This window comes from Epinephelus lanceolatus, chromosome 19 (genome assembly GCF_041903045.1).
Source record: "Epinephelus lanceolatus isolate andai-2023 chromosome 19, ASM4190304v1, whole genome shotgun sequence".
Taxonomy (NCBI): domain Eukaryota; kingdom Metazoa; phylum Chordata; class Actinopteri; order Perciformes; family Serranidae; genus Epinephelus; species Epinephelus lanceolatus.
The window spans coordinates 36,979,407-37,003,032 of record NC_135752.1 but is presented as its reverse complement, the minus strand read 5'-3'; the positions used below and the strand labels follow the sequence as shown (position 1 = coordinate 37,003,032).

The window sequence follows — 23,626 nt, the reverse complement described above, 5'->3', positions numbered from 1 at the left end:
CCGCCACATAACCTTTGTGCTTTTTCTTTTCTCCCCTCTGTGTGTTGCGTTTATTGTAGGTGTCTCCCGGGTTTTTCCTGCTGTAACTGCCCATAATCACAGCTCCTTTCTGAAAAGGCCAACAACACAACAGCTGCAATCTTTTCTCCCCGTTCAATCAGAAATACATCACTGCTGTTCTCCTCTCTGCCTCCCACCTCTGTATCATTTCTCTCTCATATCTACTCAAATTATGGGTCAAAACCACCCACTATCGCAGGAGTGTGTGAGAGTGTGTGCTCCCCTGCTGCGTGTAATGACAGATAATGACCATGAAATGTCAGACTATCAACCCAAACATCACACCCAGCCAGCTCCAGGCCTTCCAATATGTGTGTGTTTACAGCTGATGTTTGTTGTTGTTGTTCACGTTTCAGCGTGTGTGTGAGGAAGTCGATGTGTGACTTTGAGTTTGTCCTCTGGCAGGTTTGCTGAACCTTTGTTACACACGCGAAAATAAAATAATACACAAGTGGAAATAATTAGTTGATCGACAGGAAATCAATCGGCCACAATTTCATCAACAAAAAACATCAAACGTTTTCTGTTTTCACTGTCTCAATATGTGGAAGCCCATTTCCATCAGTATGATTAGAATAAAAATACATCCTGTAAGTTATTTTAATGACAAACTTTCTCAAAAAAATTAAATAATGACTTACTGTAAGACCTTTGCACACTAGGGGTGTAAATCACCAGTTTTATCACCATACGATGTCATTATCGATTCTTTGGACAACGGTGCTATATTTGCAGATATTACAAAGTCTGCCATGATACAGTTTTGATTTGATGTGATTCAAGGGTCTGCAATCAATATTAGGTGATATTAAATGTTCCTTTTTTGCTTTTGGCCATAAAAGATAAAAACACCACATAAATAATAAGTGCAGTAAAGTTTACTTTAAGTTGACTCCACTAACATGCATAAAACCTTCGGGTCTTTCTGCCAGGGAAACCATTCTGGATTTTTTTTACTCTGAAATCTTGACAGATTAATCAATAATGAAAGTCATCAGGTGCAGCGTAGAGCTTAGATCGGGCCCAGAAAATCCAGCCCAACCCCACTTGAGCCCGTGCATGTTCTGTCCGAACCCAGGCCGGCCCTTTTAAGTGTAATAGTGTGCCAGTAAACCCGGAACTCCGTTAGCGCTTTTAGCACTTCCGGTTCTCTAGTCTAAAAGTCAATACGTTTTTTGAATGCCTCAAATGCCTCAAATAAGGTCTGTGGTTAACAAAAGCTTAAGCGAGTTTCAGGTTTTGTTCTACGACATAAAACACGTCAGTAAATACCCTTCTTGTGAATTCTGAAGCTTTTACGCGTCGTAAAAAAGGCAGTTGCTAACAAATTGCTCAATACGACTACAAACCCTGTCGGGGACATTAAACGTCATCACCCCCGAACAGGCGAGAGTGCTGGCAGTCCGCCATTACAGCTTCTTATTTAGCTCAAACAGTCCGATTTCCCCATTATACAATGTTCTTAAAATAAAGCGGCTGAAATCACGTCGAGAGACGTCAAGAGTCATGCGAACGTGGAGTACTCGTAGTCCGTTAAAGCCTAACGTTAGCTTTTTACTTCTGGCGATCGCATTTAAGCTTCAAATGCGGTATGAAAGGTGTTCATATGTGAAGATTATCTCGCTGAACAAAACCTGCAAGTATCATAAACTTGTGTTAGCCACAGAGCTTATTTTCTGACATAATCCAAAACGCAATGCAAAAATCACATTCATGGGGCGTCGGTAGCATAGTGGATAGTGCTGGTGCCCCATGTACAGAGGCATTGCCTCGCTGCAGCGGCTGCGGGTTCAAATCCGGCTCACGGCCCTTTGCTGCATGTCAGTCCCCACTCTCTCTCTGTCTCCCCATTTCACCTTCTGTCCTGTCAATAAAGGCAAAAAAAGCCAATAAAAATAATCTTTAAAAAAAAAAAAATCACATTCACTTTCTCTTCTGGGGAACCAACGCGATGCTAAACTTCTGGGTTTTGACGTCAGCCCTGGCACACTCTATTATGAGCCTGAGTCCGGTTTAAACCCAACTTTTTTTTATTTTTTAAAGATTGGGCCGTTACAACTAACATTTTGAACTAGAGTTGTTTGAATGCCCGAAATCTGTTCAGAATGATCTTAATGAATTGTGCAACAATGAGGAAGGATTATGTCAGAACGGGTTGTTTATGTATAATGATCCAAAAAACATTACCAGCATCGTGCTGCATTTGGTACACTCGACAAAGCCAACACACACGTTGTCACCGTCGACAACTAATTTAAAGCTTTCCCAAACCTCAAACTTCCCTTGAGATTGGGCCAATTGAAACTCTCCTGAGGCTATTTCTTTCTTGACATCCAAAGGCTCCATTTCGCTCGTTAGGGCAATGCGCAGCAGGTCAAGTGTGATGCGTGCGAAGGGAGGAACTCGTGCGTGGCCAGTTGCGCCGTCAAGAGGGGGCCGCCCCCCCCCAGGTGTGATATGTAGCTGGTTCCATAGCCTAGGTCTATTATGAGGAGCCTGACCCGTCTCAGCCTGAGGAGAGTGGCGAGAAATTACGACCCCAACCCGAGGTCCCGGTCCCGGTCCGGGTCGAGTTCGTGCTCGGGCAGAGAATGTAAGCTCTAGTGCAGCCCGCAATAAAACCTCATACTGTTTCAGTTTCAGAAGAAGCCAGTGTCATCACAAAAATGGAAATATGTTCTTCTATAAAACAAAAACAGACGACAAACTTTGTTATACATGACCTTTCACACACAAAATGCAGCTCAGTTTGCATTACATGAAGAGTCAGCTGTTGGGAGATGTTTGCCTTCTTAGGAAAAAGATCAGGGTTTGGTTTCAAATCAAGATCTCTGCAACAAGGGCTCTCTGGTAGAAATCTTGACTTGCAAAATGATCTTTTACATCAACAGATATCGTGTGTAATTCATGTCACAATTCAAACAGGATCAAAAAATTAATTTGTCTCATCACTGACTACTGCACATAGTTTTCCAGAAATAAGGTCCCATGTAAGGAGCTATAATTGAAACTTGAAACCATTTTGTTAACGCAAGTTTGTGTAACCAGTATATCGCTGCAACCCTAGTTATATGGGGGACACTGAAAGGGAGGGGACTTTGTCTCTCTGGACAGCAAGAACTGAGGAATTTATTGCTTCAATCAACTTCATCTACCATCAACAAAACATGAACATCCACAAAAAAGGGTCTGAATTCATCCTCTAAGAGCCCTCTACCTGCTCACCTGACCACCTATGAACCAGACAGGAAGCAACATTTGTAGTTGAACAACAGGAAATAAAAGCATGACTAACAGCTTTAAGATTTTCTGTAGATAAAAATGACTCTCTCTCTATCAAATGGCAAAGTATTTATTGCTACCATTTTTAGTATATCATTCCTGTATGCGCTCGTCTCTCAGATGTCCTCCATTCCAAGTTAAAGATGTGGAAGTGTGTAGATCAGCGCACCACAGAAAGATGTAGAAAGAATTTTCTTCATGTGTGTATTCAGTGTGTATGCATCTGCTTTCTATATACAGTGTGTGTGTGTTAGTGTGTGTGTGTGTGTTGCACTGGGGTTTGTGGGCATGTGTGTGACTGTTCGTTGGACTCCAGTGGTGTTTGCCAGAAGGGCCCTGCAGGACAATGACCTTTAGACCTACTGCCCAGGAGCTATAGGACAGTGTGTGTGTGTGTGTGTGTGTGTGTGTGTGTGTGTGTGTGTGTGTGTGTGTGTGTGTGTGTGTGCGCTTAGGTAAGACACTGAATTGAAATGTCAGTTTTTCAAAACAGCCTGTGTGCATGTGTGTATACCTGGGGCTGCAGCTAGTGATTACTCTCATCATTAATTGATCTCCTAATTATTATCATTATTAATCATTTAGTCTGTACAGTACAGTGGTTCCCAACTGATGGGTCATGGTCTAAAAGTGGGTCACGGGCCCATTTTGAATGGACCAAAAGCAACTTAATCCTTAGAAATAAAATGTACTTTCTTGCTAATAATAGGAGTTTGTTCAGGAGTTTTTGCTGGACACTTGTTACGAGAGAGACCCTCGGAAGATTCAACAAAACCAGACAATGATCCATTTGAATTTTACTGACTTACTTTTATTTTCAAGTGTTTCCTGCTGTAGAGTGAGGGACTAATGGACAGCTGAACAGACACAACTCAACGACATGGCCAGATGCAAGTATGACGCTTAATATATTTAGCTGTGTGAACCTTGAACTAACGACTAAGGAGAAGTCTGAACCCTGTGGCTTGACCACTTGGGAAGCATTGGTCTATAAAATGTCCTAAAAAAAAGTGAAAAATGCTCATCATGTCTTCTTCGAATTGCTTATTTTGCTCAACCAGCATTTCAAAACCTGAAGCTTTTTCATTTACTCTCATAAATAACAAAGAAAAGCTGCAAATTCTCACATTCAAGAAACTAAAATCAGCAAATGTTTGCTTAAATAATCGACTGAAACGACTGATCGACCATCAAAATACTTTGCGATTAATTTTCTTTTGATCAACTAATCAGTTAACTGACTAATTGTTACAGCTATTTTCAAAATTTAAGAATTTATTTGATTGGAAAATTCAGACTGACACCAAAACCAAACATCACTGTGGCCTCTGTATCAACATGTATGTGTCTGTTATCACCTGAGTGTAATGTGGCTGGTTGCCTTTAGATGGCAGTGTTCATCCACCAAAACAACACACACACACACACACACACACACTGAAACGTGGGAATGAGGCACAAATGTCTCGCGTTTGCAGGTGAAAATCTTAGACCTCTACCAAAACAAGCTGTGTTCAGTGTGGTGGCTGAGGCCAGTTCAGTGTTCACAGGTGTCAGCAAACATTCACTGACTGTGTTTACCACAGCGCAGACACACTGTTCTATTGGTGGTGTGTGTGGAAAAGATTTGAGCTGGAATCAAACAGCTCTTTGAATGAATTAATAAATAATCTGTGAAGGAGGCAAAGCAACAGGGCAGGAGCAGCATTGTGTGGATCAACCTGCATTTACACATGACACACACACACACACCCTCAGGGACGACTTTCTTGTCAAAGCCATGATGCTGCCCCTCTGTGTCGCTTTGTGTGTGTGTGTGTGTGTGTGTGTGTGTGTCCCAGCTGCAGGTGTATTGTGTGTCTCGGTCAGTCAGGAGTCTCCACAGCTAATTATTGTTCTCTGTCTGTCTCTGTCACACAGTCACATCCAGCTCAATCCCACAAGCTTTATCGACATGACACGTTAAAAACAGTGTTTCCTAGACCAGGAAGTGCGTCACAGAGAAACACTAATGATTTTATTATCAACAATAATAGTAACAAAACGGAGAAAACACCTAAATCTGAAGCACCACAAGAAAGAGAGAATCAAGCAACAACAGAAAGGTATCAAGAGCCTTTTAAATTCAAATAGTCTTTATTGCTTTCGACTATAGTGGTGTACTTTATTGCTAAAGCAGCAGCTCTACAGTGTGAACATAACCAGTGGTAAAACAATTAGTAAATTGACTGGCCTATCGACCGCAGTTATTTATCGAACCAGCTTCTTTAATGTGAGTATTTGTTGCTTTAGTTTTTCAAAAGATACAAAGCACACAGTACAGAAACACCAATTTTACATTATAAATGCTTCAAAAATAAATTAACAGACAAAATATATTGGCTGATAATATTGCAAATAAAAATGTAACTAATAAAATTAAGTACTACAATACAAAAATGCAAGGGAAAAATGGCAAACCATGCAGTTGTGGATAGTCTTATCCACAATATCATGGTCTGTTATAATACTAGTGTGGTGAAAATAGGGGGGACATGCAGACAGTCATTCAGTCATTTTCCATGTTATTTTCTCGAGCTATGCAACTGTTTGCTTCTGAGTAGGGATGTTCTTGGCGACTCATTTCCTTGTCGACTAAATGAAGATTTTAATTAAGACTAGTCAACTCATCTAAAAAAGGGAAAAAACTCAGAAAACTGTCAAAATTTAGCACAATTTATTGTTCAGTATTTGAAACATTGTCCCAAAAAACATTGTTCTTGGCGACTCATTTCCTTGTCGACTAAATGAAAATTTTAATTAAGACTACTCGACTCGTCTAAAAAAGGGAAAACACTCGGAAAACAAACAGCAAATTTATTATTTGAAACATTGTCCCAAAAAACATTGTGTGCATTAAGAGCCCTTTGGAGCCTTTAAGCACAATCTTCAGTGTATTTTTCTGTCTGTCCGTAGCTAATCTTGCATACTACTGGACCCATCAGCCTAATGTTTTTTGTTCATATTTGTGACTGTATATTTAAGGATCTCTCCTGGTTGAGGTGATTCAAAATTTTTCAAAAACCTATTTTATTGACAGTATTATATCGTAACGGCCTGCTGACTACTAATTCCTCTTAACCAGCTAGTGAGGGCCGCAACTAAATCACGTACCTTGGCTAGGTAGGGCTGGGCGATATGACCTCAAATCAACATCACGATTAATTAAACATTTTACCTTTTACTACAGATACTTAACGATTATTTTGTTTTGTTTTTTTTGCACTCATACTAGGGATGTTCCTGGTGACTAATTTCCCTGTCGACTAAACTAAAATTTTAATTAAGACTAGTCGACTCGTCTAAAAAAGGGAAAACATTCAGAAAACTGTCAAAATTTAGCCCAATTTATTGTAAAGTATTTGTAACATTGTCCCAAAAAACATTGTGTGCATTAAGAGCCCTTTGAAGCCTTTAATCACAATCTTCAACAACCATGTTGGATTTTAAATGCCGCTGAAGTACGAGACACTTCACACCGTGCGGTATGAATGTGGTGGTTTCTGTACAGCTCATTCCTCATACAGAAGGAAACATAACAGCAAATAGAAAATCCTTCATGAAACAGTCGGATTGAAATCCTGTTCTGCTTTTTTTCTTTTTATTTCCTCACTTCGTTCTTCCCTTAATCACCCCTCCCTGCCGTCTTCCTCCTCTCCCTCAGAGTCGGACTCTAACAGTAGTCTGATTGCAGTCATCAGGTTATTAACATGTAAACAAACAGCACTGCTCTACATACGGCTCCACACAGGTGTCTCTGCTAATACAATTAAAATCGAGCGGTGTGGGAGTATTGGTGGCAATTAATGGATAATGGGCTCTGTGTGTGTGTGTGTGAGTGTTTGTGTGTTTCTGAATGACAGTTTGTGTTTAAAGGGATGACTGATTTAAATCATTATATTCTGAAGTGGTTGTTTTTTTATTTGTTGATAATTGGGGCTGCGTATCAGTTCTTGGTACCTTTTTAAGTGTCAGCTGAAATTACCCAGGACTTCTTCAGTCAGACCATACCTGCATTTCGTCCTTTTTGTACCCAGATCTAGAAGAAAATGAATCCTTGTATAATTTTGCTCGCAGTAAAACCTTACTAACCAACTAACTTACGAACTAAGTTGTTAGCTCCCTCCGCCGCCCCATCCACCAGGCCACTGAGGTCAACCTAGTGGAAGCACTACACTGCTTTGCTTCCATTTTAGGTCTTGATCAGCCAGATGGTGGTTGCTCAGTGTTTTCATGCCTCCACGCCAGCGATGACCGTGGCTGGAGACATTATGTTGTTGGGTTGTGTCTGTCTGTCTGTCCGTTTATCTGCCCATCCATCCAATTCTAATAACTGCGAGATCTCAAGAATGCTGTAAGGAAATTTCCTTCAAATTTGGCACAAATGTCCACATGGACCCAAGGATGAACTGATTAGATTTTAGTGGTCATGGGCCAAAGGTCAAGGTCAGTGTGACCTCATCTGTCTCATTCTCGGTAACACGATATCTAAAGAAGATCTCTTTTTTTTTTCTACAAATTTGGCACAGACATCCACTTTGAGGGCGACCAATAGCTCAGTAGGAATAGTGGGCATTCCACATATAAAGGCAACGTCCTTGCTGTAGTGGCCGAAGGTTCAATTCCAAATCTGACAGCCCTTTTCTGCATATCATCTCCTCTCTCTCACCCATTACGCTTCAACTGTCCTATCAAATAAAGGTGAAAACTAAAACCCCCAAAACATCCACTTTGATCCATGATAAACTGATTAGAATTTAGTGGTGAAAGGTTAAGGTCACTGTGACCTCATCCGTCACATTTTTGTGAACACAATATCTCAAGAACAGCTTGAGGGAATTTGTTCAAATTTGGCGCAAACGTTCAGTTGGACTCAACAATGAAGTGATTAGATTTTGGTTGTCAAAGGTCAAGGTAACTGTGACCTTGCATTCATTTCATTCTTGTGAATGGGATATCTCAAAGAACACCCTGAGGGAATTTCTTCAAATCTGATGCAAACGTCCACTTGGACTGAAGAAAAAAATTATTAGTTTTATGGTGGAAGGTCAAAAGTCAAGGTCAGTGTGACCCCACAAACGTGTTTGGCCTTAACTCAAGTATTCTTATGGCTAATTATGACAAAACTTAACAAGAAGAAGAAACAATCCCAAAACGAAAGCTCACCGTCTTGTTTTGACTGTGACTCACTGTGACTGTGTCCTTTAAGTCTTATTTTTTTTTACAAAATTCTCTCGTTCTCCTCCAGGGCAACCTGCCGAAGTACTCCCATAATGCCCTGGTGGTCCAGTCGATGAAGACCAACCTGACAGACCCCGACATGCATGTGCTGTTCTTCGACGTGGAGGCGGTGATCATTCAGCTTCTGACGGAGGAAGCCCAGAGACCAAACCCCACGCTGGTGTCTCCAGAGACGCTGCAGAAGAGCCAAGCTGGGGCTGACAAGGGGGGGTCCTTCCTGGCCAACAAGATTTTCAAACAGGTCAGTAAATGCAGACATCTTTTACACTGGCTAATAAAGGTTATAAAGCTTAGAAGTGTTATATGATGTCTGACGTAATATTTTAGGATTTCATTTATTGTCTTTCTCTTTTATCTTATTCTTGTGTTCTGTCCAAACCAGGTGAAGGAGACGATGAAGGAGACCATCAAGGAGCACCTGTTGGACGAAGACGAGGAGGAGGAGGAAGAGATGAGGAGGCGGGAGGAGAAGTCCAAGTCTCTGAGTCTGCTGGAGTACAACCTGACGATGGACACGGCCAAACTCTTCATGTCCTGCCTGCACGCCTGGGGTCTCAACGAGCAGCTGGACGGCATCTGTCTGGAGCGACTGGGCATGCTCAGACCGCACTGCCCCATCTCCTTCGGCCTGATCTCCAGAGGAGGTCACATGTCCCTCATGCTGCCCACATTCAAGGTACTCGTCTGTCAGGTGTCACCTGTGGTGTGGGTGTTAAAGTCAATTTTTATTGAAAAAAACATGATTAACTGATTGAGAGAAAATTAATCTGTGAGCATTCTGATTGTTGACTATGTTGATTACATTTTAGGATTTCTTACTTTTCTTCCCTGGTTCATTTGTCTGCCTCTGTTTCCCAGGAGTCTTTGCTGCGGCAGTTGTCCCTCGCGACGGGTCTGAATCTGACTCTGTCTGACATCGTGGGGAAGGGGACATACGGTGTGTCGAGGGCTGTCACCACACAGCACCTGCTGTCTGTGATCTCACTCGCCAACACTCTGATGGGCATGACCAACGCCACCTTCGTCGGAGAGCACATGAAGAAAGCACCAGTCAGGTAACACACACTGACGTGATTTGATTATGCTTTTTTAACTTTATAAATTTGACTGGGTAGTTTTACTGAGAAGGAGAGGTCTTTAAGAAATTTACACTTTATCAGGAGCTGTTGGGGACACATAGACTGCATAAAATAATGGACATAGCCAACGTGATGTCACCCATTGGTCTGTTGACATCTATTCTGGAGCCTCGAGTTCGGCATTTTGATTTTCCAACCCAGAAGTGACCATATTTGGACGAGAGAGTGGAGCTAAACCTACCGCTAGATGCTAGCTTGGTTAGCACAGTGCATTTACAGCTATGGTTAACTGTGATAATGCTAAATTTTGCTAGCAAAATACAGGCTATAAATAAGGGATGTCAGTTTCAGTTTATTTTGCTTTCGATAGCCTGACACTCATCAACCAGTGACTAACCAGTTAAATTTTAAGGGCAAAGAGTGCAAAATGATGTGAAGTACAAGAGGCCTTTCTTTGTAGTTCGGCACTCCATTGATACAGTAAGCCTTAGCACCGCATTTCAAAGCGCCATCCATTCAGGGATGATGAAATTTTATTATAATTTTAATTTTATTATATAAATGTCTTGCATAATCTTTGCCCTCTGGTTAGCTAACGTTAGCCTTGGCCGCTCTGCCCTGCGCACCAGCCGGCTTGGGTGGGAGTTTGCTAGCCACACTGCTTATTTGGCAATTACAGCTAGTAACGCTGTCCGTGTGACTGCACTGCATTGTTGCGGTACAGATACATCGTGGCCACTCTCTGATCTCCCCATAGGTAACGACGGTGAGTAAGCCACTTCATTTTGAGCATCAAAACCCCTTTAGCATTATTAACTATGTTAGCACCACAAGCCTTGCTAACGATGCTAACAGAGCTAACAGTAGTTGTCAGTGCTAACTGGGGGTCAAAACTGATCTGCTTACTCACTGGGGTGACCTGGAAGGGACCAGGAGAGTGGGCACAATGTTTTCACAGCAAAGCTTTTGGGTCTGGACGGCGTTACGAGCAGTAATTGCAGAATGAGTGGCACACTTGCTAATGCTAGCTCCCACTATACCAGCTGGTGCACAATGCAGTTAATTGAAGAGTTGGCAAAATGAACCTACAGAGCGACATGCATAACCGGTCAAAAATGTGTAAATATCCTTGGTGGTTAATTGAGTAACAGTTGACGTCCCTCCTTGAAACCATTAAAACCAAATGTACTTACTCGAAAAACATTTTTTTTAAACACAGACATGTTCCTAAATGGGACATATTGTATGTCCATGTATACCACAGAAAATCTGAACCTAAGCTCGACATATCTGGATTCACCAGGCAGAAAAACCTGATCTGTCATCAGTGATTCCAGCTGAACAACAATAACAACCCAAACAAACAGAACACGAACTTCATTCTGAGCACGAAACACAGATGCTGTTCACATACACAGTAGCGCCAGCAGCAGCTGAAGTTCAACCACTGTCAAGTTTGTGTGTGTGAGGCTGATTGTTTAGTCTGTCTGAGCTCTCATTGTGCCGTGAAAGATTTAACATGGAGGTCGAGGTCCTGCTGCTGTAACACCAACACAACATTTCATCATTTCATCAGTCCTGAACAGAATAACCCTGCAGGGAGGGCAGGCGAGGAAGAGTCAGAGAGGAAAACACACAGCGAGAGAGGAAGTTGTTACAGGGAGAAAGGTGGTGAAATGGTTGTTTTCATCAGCCTCTTCTGATTTTTATTATCTAAGCCTGGAGGGGATCATGTGGTTGGTTGCGTGTGTGTTTATGAGAGTGTGTGTATCTGTCTGTCCGTCCATAGCTAATCTTGCATACTACTGGACCTATCAGCCTGATATGTTTTGTGCACACCACATTTGTGACTGTATATTTAAGGATCTCTCCTGGTAGAAGTGATTTACAATTTTCCAAAATGTTTTTTATTGACTTATTTTTATCGTAATGGCCTGCTTCCACTTAACCGGCCGGCGGAGGCAGCAACAAACTCAAATACTGAAAGGCTTTTCCAACACTTGGCTAGGTGAGGCTGGGCAATATGACCTCAAATCAACATAACGACTAACTGAACATTTAACCTCGATTACAATTACTGAACTTTAATTTTGTTTTTTTGCCCTCATAGTTAGGGATGTTCCTGGCGACTTATTTCCCTGTCCACTAAATGAAAATTTTAATTTGTACTAGTCGACTAGTTTGAAAAAAGGAAAACACTCAGAAAACAGTCAAAATTTAGCACAAGTTATTGTAAAGTATTTGAAACATCCCAAAAAATATTGTGTGCATTAAGAGCCCTTTGAATCCTTAAATCACAATCTTCAACAACCATATTGGATTTTATATACCGCTGAAGTACGAGTCACTTCGCGCTGTGCGGTATGAATGTGAACATGACGAGAACTCAAACGTTATTCACTAAAATGCCTTTTTTTTTTCTGACACAGCCTCCGTGCTACCTTGTTTTCCTTTTCTAGATCAAAGTTCTGCCAGCGCTGGTTTTGTGAGAGGATATCTCTCCAATTTCCCACCATGCTGTTTTAAAACTCCAGTCTACTCAAGCATTACCGCGGGGAGGGGGACTGCTGTCTGACGGCTCTGTACCACCCACTAGTGGCGGGCGGCTGCATGACAGTTAAGCGCCCTGCTCATGAATAAAACACTAATTGGTTTAACTGACTAATATTTCTGGTGCCGACTAGTGACGGGGCGGACGTTTAATTGTTTAGACGTCTAATCGCGTGCGTCCTTACTCATAGTTCACTGACAAAGTTTGTACTGTAAATATGCTCAACTTTTGAAGCAGGAATATTTTTTCTAATGAAAGAGTGCATATCTTTGTGATTTTAAGATAATTGAAGGAAACACGCACAGATGAACTATATGGCTGAAACAGACTGGTGGCATTATCATTGGTTGCTACAGTGGTTTTTCTGCAGTGTTTACAATTGATTTCTTTTTGTTTGGTGTTGTCTTCATGAAAGCCAAAATGTGCCCAAACGACGGACACAGCAGTTCTGTTTAGTAAAAGCTGCTCAAGTTGGCTTGGTGTTTGAGTTCTTCTCCATGTTGCTTCCAGGTCGTGGACTGGGGCAGAGTAGTATGTTTTTAAGGGGACTGTACATGAACACACACACAGTGGGGACAGTATTAACAGAATGTAAAAAAAAAATCACTTATTTTCAGTCTATAATTAAGTCCTCTTTGTGTTTAATCATCTTCATTAAATAAATTGGTTAACATGTTAAAAAGGTTCAGTTGAAATGAGAAAAATTTCGAAAGGAATTCTGTTTCAGTAGAATCTTGTCTTAAAATAGTGATTAACAGAACACTTAGTGTCTTATAAGAGCCCACAGACACACAGGAAAAGCCTTTCGTGGTGGATCTGCTGGTCCAGCTACAGCACTGGTATCCACACCATAACTCTCTCAAGGGGGAATAAAAATGTGCTCCCAGTGACTGTCAGAGCTCCAGCAGTATCCCTGTCTTTCCTGCAGAGACACAGACAGTGTGACAGTAGCTGCTCATTAGCTCTAACTACCAGCTCCGCATCATTGTCCATGCTACACTGGGGGCTGGTCAGTCAGTCTGTCCTTGTCTCCTGACCCACGCCGTCACACACTACCAGGACAAGTCCAGGTCTTGAGTCCTGTCAAACCCAGTCAGAGCCCTACAGCAGGAGGACAGACGGCACCGCTCAGCCTGGAAAACTTTTCAAAGCCAGTTGTTACTTTCTCAGAAACAAAGAAACTTGTCTTCTGTGGCATGTCCAGATCAGAGCAGGTGATTGTGCAACTACAGACGGAAGCTGAAGACTTCTTTATGAAACTCAAACTAGGGTCTTGTCTCTGTCCGTCTCCACTTCCACGCTCCAAACCTGCGGTCCTGAATATTTGAACGTGTTTGGGTTTTTGGCTTTTTCATGTTCCCCATCTTACATTTATGACAGTGGAAAAGCTTCCTCCCTGTGTGCTGGAGTTTGAAAAGAAGTGCTCCTGAACTCTTAGTGTTTTAGTATTTCATCACAACAACCACAACAGCACTGCCTCCACGAGTCTGGCTGAGGGATCGAGCTTCTCTGTGGAACAAGTCCGGGAAGTCCTGTTGTTGAGAAACTCACCAAGACAGAAATAAACATGAAAAACACAAAAAGCTTCTACGTTTCCTCTCCTAACTTTAGTCTGTAAGAATAGGAACTTATAGTGAAGCAAAGTCCCTCCACCTACTGTGGACCACTATGGGACCTTATTTCAGAAAAAATGTGTGCAGTATTTAACAGCGAGAGACAAATAATTTTTTGATCTCATTTGAATTGGGCTATAAATTACTCATATGCATTTTTTTTAAATTTAAAAGATAATTTTGCAAGTCGAGAAAGTCTCAGTTCGTCGTAAATCTGTAGACGTATAAGACGACACAAGTCGTGTTGGTGATGTCATACTTCTCTCTCTCGCTGAAGCTAGAAAGACCAGGAGCGGCTGGATAAAACACATCAGCTAAGATAAAGTTACGTTTCGGGCATGTCCAACCGGGAGGAGACCTCGGGGCCGCCCTGGGACACGCTGGAGGGATTACATCGCCCGGCTGGCCTGGGAACGCCTCGGCGTTCCCTCGGAAGAGCTGACGGAAGTGGCTGGGGAGAGGACTGTCTGGGCTTCTTTGCTGAGGCTGCTGCCCCCGCGACCCCGACCTGGATAAGCGGAGGATGATGAGTACGAGCGCTTGGCTAGCTGGCTGGTGTTGGTGAGGAGAGATGTAGTTCACTGAGCGGTTTCACACAAAACTAAATGGTGCTAGAGCGACTTTCTTTATTTGCAAAATGATTTTTTTAAATGATAAACATCACTTGTGTAATTCATGGCAGGATCAAAAAATGATTTGTCTCTTGCCATTGACTGCCATACATATTTTCACCTAAATAAGGTCCCATGGGCGACACCTTAACGGGGAATCGGGGGACGACAGCTAACTGTCCATGTGTCCCTTTGCATCATTCTGTGTCCTCTCTCTAAAAGTTTTTTTGGGTACGTAAACGTAGCGCAGACGTAGCTCCCCATGAGTTCCTTTTCCCCCTTAGCAGCAGTTTGTGACTCACGGGGTGGATAATCGACCTGTCCACTCGTTCAGAGCTGCTCAGGTCAGAGAGGAGCAGCTGCTGCAAGTGAATGCAAACTTTTAGACCCAGCAGAATGAACGGTAGACTCCACATCACTACGGACCCCTCACACGCCCTTCATCTCTCTTTTCAGCTCCTCCCATCAGGCAGACTGTCACTATTTTTTAATATAGCTTTGCACATGTGCTCTTAGTTTTTTTATTAATTTATGGAATTGGCTGGGTTTTTAACACAGTTTCAATTTTATGAGACTTCTACAGATGTATGTTTTATGTTTTGGAGCCCCTAACCTTAGACAAGTTTCTATCAACATATGATAGATTAAGTTTTTTGAATCTTTCAATGCACCTGACGTTCTGCTGCTCCGTCTCTGCCCTGAGTGCACTCTGTGGTCTGACAGTGTGGTTCTATAAATAACCAAACGTATATATATATTCCTACAGCGCTCCTAATGAATGGCCCAGCTCCAAAAATAGAACGTTTATTTGTGGCGGCAGATATTTTAATCATGGCAGGCCGACACAAATGTGGGAAACCTTGGAATAGATGCGCAGCGCCTTGTCACGCTCCTGGCATTTGAATTATAGTGCAATCAGGAACATGAATATTCCGGTTGTGGTGTTTGCTCAGTAACAGTATGTCCACATAGAGCTGGATGAGTAGAAGAAACCCATTTTTATCTCTGTTTCGGGGAGATTGATTTGGTTTCCTGTTGCTTCAGTGTTTTATTCATTAAAGATGGAGAGGTGTCGTCGTCCTCCACCATATGATTAGTTAGCATTTACATTAGCTGCACTGTGTGCCTGTAGAGCAGCTGAGAGCAGTTCCTAATAGAAGAAAAACTGATGACGGAACAAAAGCAAAACTAATCCTAATCATCACATGTCCATATGGGTTGATTTTCACTTTCTAATAAACACATACCACCTGTCTCTGTCCCACAATACCATGTTGATGCATTTAAAAAAAATTCAATTCACCATTTCAGTTCTGAGCATCCAGTCACACCTGAGCCGCATTTAAACGCTCAGCACAGAATATATGAAGTGAGATTTTTTTCTTTGGTTATTGAATCAACTAAACTGGTTGGATTTAGATTGTATTTAGATAACAGCCCTACACCCTGTTCTCCAGCCCGTACACACATTACACATGCAGATACAAACAGCAGCGCTCAGATAACATCATGAGCTGCGCTGACAGGCCGCACGCTGAATTTATCCCGCCTGAGAGAGTCTGATATCAAATATATATGTGACATAAACACACACACACACAGTGTCTCAGGAGTTAAAGCAGGTTTAGTGACCAGCTGTGGGTTCTTCAGTGTAAAAATAATCTCCATTATTTCTGTTTTTATTGTGTTATTATGGACGGCAGCAGTGCAGTTTGTGCCGTACGCTTCATCCTCTGCTGCTCAGTGAGGAAACACAGAGGAGTTTTCACACATTAGCTTCAACTGCACTTTAGAATGAAATTAATTGATGTTAAATTGTTTTTACTGCAATATTTTTGGCATCATTTTAGTGTTTGTTAGCGAGACTGTGTTTCTTTGTGTGTCGTGTGCCGCATTTACACAAAGGTGTGTGTGAAGGTGGAGGGGGCTGAGGGGTCAGTGTGGTTTTTGTGCGTGTTATAGTGAAAAGCAGCGAGAGCAGCTGTGTGTGTGTGTGTGTGAGTCGAGTGGGGTGAGGGGGGCTCGCAGGTGCACATGTTCTTGTGCTCTGTTGCTCTGAATGGTTCTCACTCGATGTTCTCTGTAGAATAAAATAATAGAAATTATTCTCTTTATAAAGAAAACACAACAGAATAAAAATAACTTTAAACAGAAATGCAAATCGTGTCACATACATTTACACCGAGGGGGAAAACAAAGCATTTGTTACTACGCTGAAGAGTTTCTGTGTTGTTCTGCACATCTAATCAACTTAAAAACCCAGTATTTTTCAACCCAGACCCTATATCTTCAGATTCTTGTGTCTAAGTGACTGATGGGAACATTTTTTAAAAGTGGTCCAGTATTTGGGGAATATTGGCAGCGGCCAGGCTTCGATATACATCCACTAAAAGTGTTTGTTTTTGATTTTGTCAAATCTGACAACATTATGGAGAGGATCCCTACAGAGATAGACATTTTTATTAAACCAAAATCAGCCCCAAAATCACCACTGTAAAACTCTCTAGACTCCATTTGAATAAACAGTAATTTTATCATCATAAAACACTAGGCCTGTCACGCTAACAAATTTTGCTGGCCGATTAATTGCGTCAGAAATTATTGCAATAATATTGCGTAATATTGTGCTTTTAAGACCATTTTTATTATTGTTGTAATTTTGCTGTTTATAGACCATTTTTTAAACTTCTGTAATGATAGTAAAGGCATAATGATGCAAGTACACCCTTTAGAAGAGAAATAAACATTTATTTAACAAGAATATTTACGAATGCAAAAAAGAAAATATAAATATCCCAAATAAATAAATAAAGACCTTATAAATACAAATAATAGACTGTCAGTCTCTCACTGTCAGGTGTGCAGGTAAGTTGGTGTATTTGCTCTTTTTGTTGAGATGGTTTTAGAACAAACCCAGCACACCAGCTCGTCCACATTACTGGGCTCCCCTCTGTCATTTGGTTTAAATCCACAACACTCCCACATAGGGGGCCGTGGCATTTGGTTTAGGAACAACTCTGTTTTTTCTCTGCCTCGTCTCCCCCTCACGAAGATCGCACTGAGACAAAGACACTTGATGACAAGAGCTTTCCCTCGGTTCATTACGCTAATGAACCAACTCATCTGGCTGCCAGATGATGCACGGCAGTGAACGCTCTTGTTGTCCCGTCTCTTTGGTGGAGAGAGACGAGGGAAAACAAACACGCATGAATATGGCAATTAGTCGCGGCCGGAAAAGTTACCGTCTCCCTTTTTAAATTTACCGTGCAATTAACCGACTTATCGCATATCGCGACAGGCCTATAAAACACACTCCATTCGAAGTCAACACAAACAAAATAAATCTCACAGACCATCCTGGTTCATGTCTCCACTGTTCAACAATCAGCAGCTCTGGTTTGGCTGAGTTAGAAATATAATTCAGCCTGTTAAACGTGAAAACATGCTGCCTCTATACATGCTAAAATTTATCTTTATTTAAATGGAATCTGGTTGGATTGTCAATGGTGATATCAGGGCTGTTTCTGCTAACGTTTTATCCAAACAGTGATACATTGTTCAGCCACCAGTAAAAAAGTTGTGAGCATCCAAGGAACTGTAGGGCTTCAAATCCCTGTGTGATACTGTTATAACACGTTGTCAAAACAGGCTAAAGGCGTGGAGTAACATTGGTGCTGCTACACTGTTCCGAAAACATGCATGGAATTCACTAAAGCATGATTCTGGTCTATTACATCAGAGCGTTAATGGCTGTAGAGAACAAATATGATGGGTTTAGTTGATTAATCATATCTATAGTAAATATAAAAGTGTCTCCTACGTGAGTTCAAAATATGGGCTATCCCAGCATGTATGGGCTGGGGGAAAGGACTGTTTTGTCCCTCGCTAACACAGCCCTCACCACTCCCCCTAACAATGACTACTGACTATATCTATGGACGACTAGACCACCTCCTTTTCTTGCGCTCCTGTTGTCTTCTCAGTTGAAGAGTGTTTAAATATGTGTTCCTCTCCAATTAACTCACTGATTTCATCAAATCTCCACTATCAAAATGCAAAAGGAAACAAAGCCGCACAACTAATGATACAAAACAAACACTGTCAGAAGGATATAATTGGGATGTAGCTCAACAAGCTGGCTGAAGGATAGCGTCTGGTTACCATGGAGACGACAGAAGCCTTTCACCACAGCATATATTGAAAACATCGTGTAGTTCTTCTGTTTCTGTCGAGTGACGCTCATCAAAAGTGTCGAGCGCCCGACCACGAATTAGACTTAACAATACTTTCAAGTACTTTCCAGTGCGTTCATCGAAACACATGAACTTCTGTCACAAAATTTATGATGATGATGATGATGATGATGTCAGATCACCTTGGATTTTTGCCACACTCAAGTTGTCACCCGTTGGTGCAGTTGGTTCATTCTCTTGTTGCTTTCTTTTCTCTTCAGAAAGTCCCGTTTGTAGATTTTTGGCTGTAGTAACTCCTAATCGTAGAGCTCCCTGACAGTGCTTGTTGCCTGGCAACCGTCATTGATCACCCCATTGATTGTTGTATTGGAAGTGTTTGTGTGTCTCTGAAAGTTAGACGCCTCCAGTCTGTTCAGACTCAGGACGGTGTCCTCCACACAAAATTCAATAGGCTGGAGCCTGAGAACACACACACACACACACACACACACACACACACACACACACACACACGATATTCAAGCATTTGGTTTCAGGAAATAGAAATAAAAAAATGCTGTTTGTGTGAACTCCTGGTTTTATGTATGTGTGTGTGTGTGTGTGTGTTTCTGTGTGTCAGCCCTCCTCTCTCCTCCCTGCTCCTTGAATATTTCATGCCTCCTCTTTGTGATCCTCCTCCAGGCCTCCCAGACCAGGAGGAACCCCGGAGAGTCCTCGCAGGACGCTGGCTGCCCCCCCTCAGCCCTCCAACCCAGCGCTACAGGCCCAGATCAAACAAGGTAACTACAAAAGGAGGGGGCGCTCGCTTCACACACCCCCAGGGCCCTGCGGGGAAGGTGGGAGGGAGGAGAGGCGGGGGTTTGATAATGCAGCCCACCGGCAATAAAACCCACAGAGAATTAAAAAAAAAAACACCTTAAATATCACAGGAGGAAGCCGCTGCTGTTTCCTCGGTCAGCAGGTCTTTAAAGGGCTATTCTGCTGTTTTTGTTCCAACTTCAGCCGGAGTACAAACCTCTGACTGCAGCTCTGCAACCTGTCTCCTCTCTCTTAATGTTAATTTATCCATGAAGACTGACCGAGCTCTGAATTTATTCATTTAGGAAAAAATAGAAAGTTTCTGGTTCATACTGGGAGCTCTACAGTTTAACCTCTGTCTGCTTTCACAGAGGCGTTATGGTTAGGCCTCGCTCAGTGGAACTTTGAGGAGAGTTTTTGGGGGAGAAGCTGATTCAGATTCACTTTGACAGCCTCATTTTTGCCACAAGGTTCATACTGGAAATAATTAGACTGTTCTCACAAGAAACATGGCATTGTGCATTGTATTAGATCCAGGTCCAACCGCACCAGAGTTCTTCAAGGAGGTCTCGGTCCCTGGGGTCATTTTAGTGACATTGTTTTTTTTTTCTTTTTACACAAATATCGTTAACCATTTAAATACAGTTTATTCCGGTTAAATATCAAGAATGTATGAAGGTATTAAAAATAGATAAGGCCCAAACCAAGTACGTTTATTTCCAGTATGAATCACAAAAGAGATTGGATTTTTTCTAATCATCAGACATTTTTATAATCAACTGATTCTGTTTTGGTCTCCATATGGTATCTGTGGTGGCCCCGACCTGAGAGAGGCACATGTCAGTTACGGAGTAGCCATGTTGGATTGTAACTGTTGCAACAAAAGAAAGGTGGATGAAACATTTAAAGAGATGGAAAGAAAGACAACGGGAATTCAGAGAAAGCAGAATTTCACTTAGTGACGGTGAAAAAAGTTTTGAGTCTTTGTCTGCAGAGAGAAACCTGCTCTTGTTCACTGTCGGGGACGTTTTAACCAGCCGTCACCATCTGCCTACCACACACACACACACACACACACACACAGCTACCTACCACACTACATCAAGCTCAATACCTGCAAAGACACACACCAAAAATCAAGTCGTGAATACAGACACACACACACACACACACACACACACACACACACACACACACACACACATATGCCATGGGTGGCACCCTCAGTTGTTGGGGGTAGGCGGGGTTTCACTGCTATTGTCACGCCTTAATGGAGGCCAAGCGTGACAAGCGTGTGGACTTATTCACGCCACACGCCTATTCACCGCCATTCAGGGGGAACGCTCGGCCATGACCTCTGCTCAGCCAGCTACTCCAGCCCGGTGTGTGTGTGTATGTGTGTGCGCGCGCGCATGTGTGTCAGAGGCTTTGTGCAGGAGAGCGCTGTTAACCCTGCTCACCGTCTCTTTTCACATGGAAATAAATGAGGAGGCCCCTCTAATATACTGCAGCACTTACAGTGAGATTAACAGACAGAGCAGGGTGTCTGCACATGATTTAAAAAAACATCTCACAGCTACTATTTTACGATCATGTCCACACTAATTCAGAAAAGTTTTCAGTAAACATCTTTATTGTCCTCTGTTTTGGCCCTTTAAACACACTAAGACACTTTCTCAAGTGGATGGGAACAAAGGATGATCCCGGTTTTGTCCATCATTTCTGTTCTGTTGATAATAACATTTTACACACTGGGTTCATTTGTCAGACTAGATGAGATTTAAAAGATCATGCCATATCTTTTTTTTTCTGGTGTACTGATGTTTCTTTTCTAGGGTTTAAAGCTTTGATGCGGGACTCACCAACAGCATGTCTGGACCCAGGCTCAGGCAGGATCTATATTAGTTTAGTCAGGAAGTGTTTTATGGAGGAAAAACACGACAAAGCACGAGTGTACTCTACAAACATGTGGTTATACTAGTAGGTGTACACTGTTTGTCATGATTTAATATTTAATTGCAATAATTAAAATAGAAATACAGAGATTTTTTTTTATATACTGTAAGTAAATTTAAAGGTCCAGTGTGTAGGATTTAGAGGGACATATTGGCAGAAATTGAATACAACATATTGTATGTTTTCTTTAGCATATATTCACCTAAAAATAGGAATAGTTGTGTTTTCTTTACCTTATAATAAGCTGTTTATATCTATATAGGGAGCAGGGCCTCATCTACGGAGTTCGCCATGTTTCTACAGTAGCCCAGAAGGGTCTTTAAACTGGGTCATTCCAGTTTTCACGTTTTCGAGTAAGCCACCATAGTCAGAAGCTCGCCCTCCGACAAGCAGCATCAGAAAAACACAGATTTTTTTTTAATGTGAAACTGCTTTATTTGGTGTGTTCACTGCTTTAAATTACCTGGTTCATTTTGGGATTCAGATTCAAACAACTGTTTTAATCCCACCAGGAGCAAGTTGTTTGAACAGCTTGCCTTGCGCACGTACTAAAAAGTACAGTAACTTGTAGATACATGAATAGATGAGTAATAAATTAAAATCAAAGAAATAAAAATATGCCAAGGAATTCAGTGGAATAAATAATAATAATAATAATAATAATAATAATTTAAAAAAGTTAATAGACTGATCATCAATAAAACAGATTAAAAAAAAACAATTAAAAAAAAAAAGACGAATAGCAGAGGGAATAAAACATTTTGAATACTGGTTAGTTTTACAAGCAGGTGAAAGATAACGACGCCCTGACAGCAACAGAGAAAATTCCCTTGCAAGAACATGTTCAGAGGAAGCTAAAATTTGTGTGGCTTCCTGGAGGATGTCCTGAACATCTGGGTCTTAAGTTATGTGACAAAAGGTGAGCACGTATTAGCAAGTGCTAGGCTAACCGCCTGTCAACAATGAGCCCAACAGCATCTGAGAAACACTGATATTTAATGTAAAACTGCCTTCTTCGCTGTCATTTACCATTTTAAATCACCAGGTCTGTTTGTTTTGGAGAGGAAGAGATAATTCAGCTCCTGGTAATAACCTCCTGAACAATGAACACTGAAGGAATTCTAGCCAGGAGAAGTTTCAGCTGGTTACAGTCTGCTATCCTCGGCCAAATAATCTCTGTAAATCTTACACACTGTTCCTTTAAGAGTCCTTAGTTTTACTCATAGACTAAAACAATGGATGTAGCTTTAAAGCCTTGAGTTTGGAATTTTTGGCCGTTGCCATCTTGGATTTTTGGAGCCAGAAGTGACCATATTTGGATGAGAGTGTGGAGATAACTTTAACACTAGCTGCCTGCTTGGTTAGCACGGTGCATTTACAGCTTTGGTTACCTGTAATAATGCTAATGCTAACTTTTGCTAACAAAAGCAGGCTTAAAACCATTAAAACAAAATGTGCTTAGCTGAAAAACCTCCGACTCCTTAAAGGGTCTTTCAGTCCAACCAAATGCTGAACAAGACTTTTTACAGTTCACTTTCATGAACTGAAAACACACAGAAGTCATGATAGCTATGCCAAGACTATATGAATCCAGGGGGAAGCCATGGTTATGCTACCTGTTCAACGTTGTCACTGTGGTAGCGACTTGTCAACAGATGGCACCCACCTGCCACTCAAAGCGACCACACCCTGAATTATGCATAACTTTAAACCTTCATAAAATTTAAACCGGTGAGTTGTACAAAAATTCATCCCCTGGACAGTTGTCGTGAACGGGGAAATTAGCTGTAGAAACCAGAATGTTTTTGAACCAGGCATGTGTTTATTTCATGTAATATTTCTGTTGTAAAGTTTTAACATGGGGGTCGATGGGGACTGCCTCATTTTTGGAGTCAGCCTCAAGTGGCCATTCAAGGAACTGCAGATTTTGGCATTTCCACATTGGCTTCATTTTTCCACTGCTTGGGTTTCCAACTTTCAGGTGCTGAATTCTAAAGATAGATACTAGTAATAAAGTATTATTTGGGTATATGATTGTCATATAAAGTCACCACAGTCATCCAAGCGTTCTCCAGAGGGCGCTGTGTTTCAAGGCTCAGCCACTGGCCCATCACCTAAAGTAGGTGACACATAATACAAGGTGATAAAATCATACTTGACCTCCTCATACAGCAGATTTCCATTTGAATTTTTTGTTGTTTTT

The 23,626-nt window shown here is 41.7% G+C and overlaps 1 protein-coding gene across 3 annotated transcripts in view; it reads left to right on the top strand.

The window, feature by feature from the left end:
- wdr7 (WD repeat domain 7) overlaps positions 1-23,626 on the top strand; it is a 142,280-nt gene that overhangs the window by 32,474 nt on the left and 86,180 nt on the right. For all 3 annotated transcript variants that reach the window (XM_078161858.1, XM_033646545.2, XM_033646546.2), the window contains exons 16-19: positions 8,630-8,863; positions 9,005-9,298; positions 9,481-9,677; positions 19,351-19,448. In XM_078161858.1, coding sequence (XP_078017984.1) covers positions 8,630-8,863; positions 9,005-9,298; positions 9,481-9,677; positions 19,351-19,448 — 823 coding nt within the window. The remainder of the gene's footprint in view (positions 1-8,629; positions 8,864-9,004; positions 9,299-9,480; positions 9,678-19,350; positions 19,449-23,626) is intronic.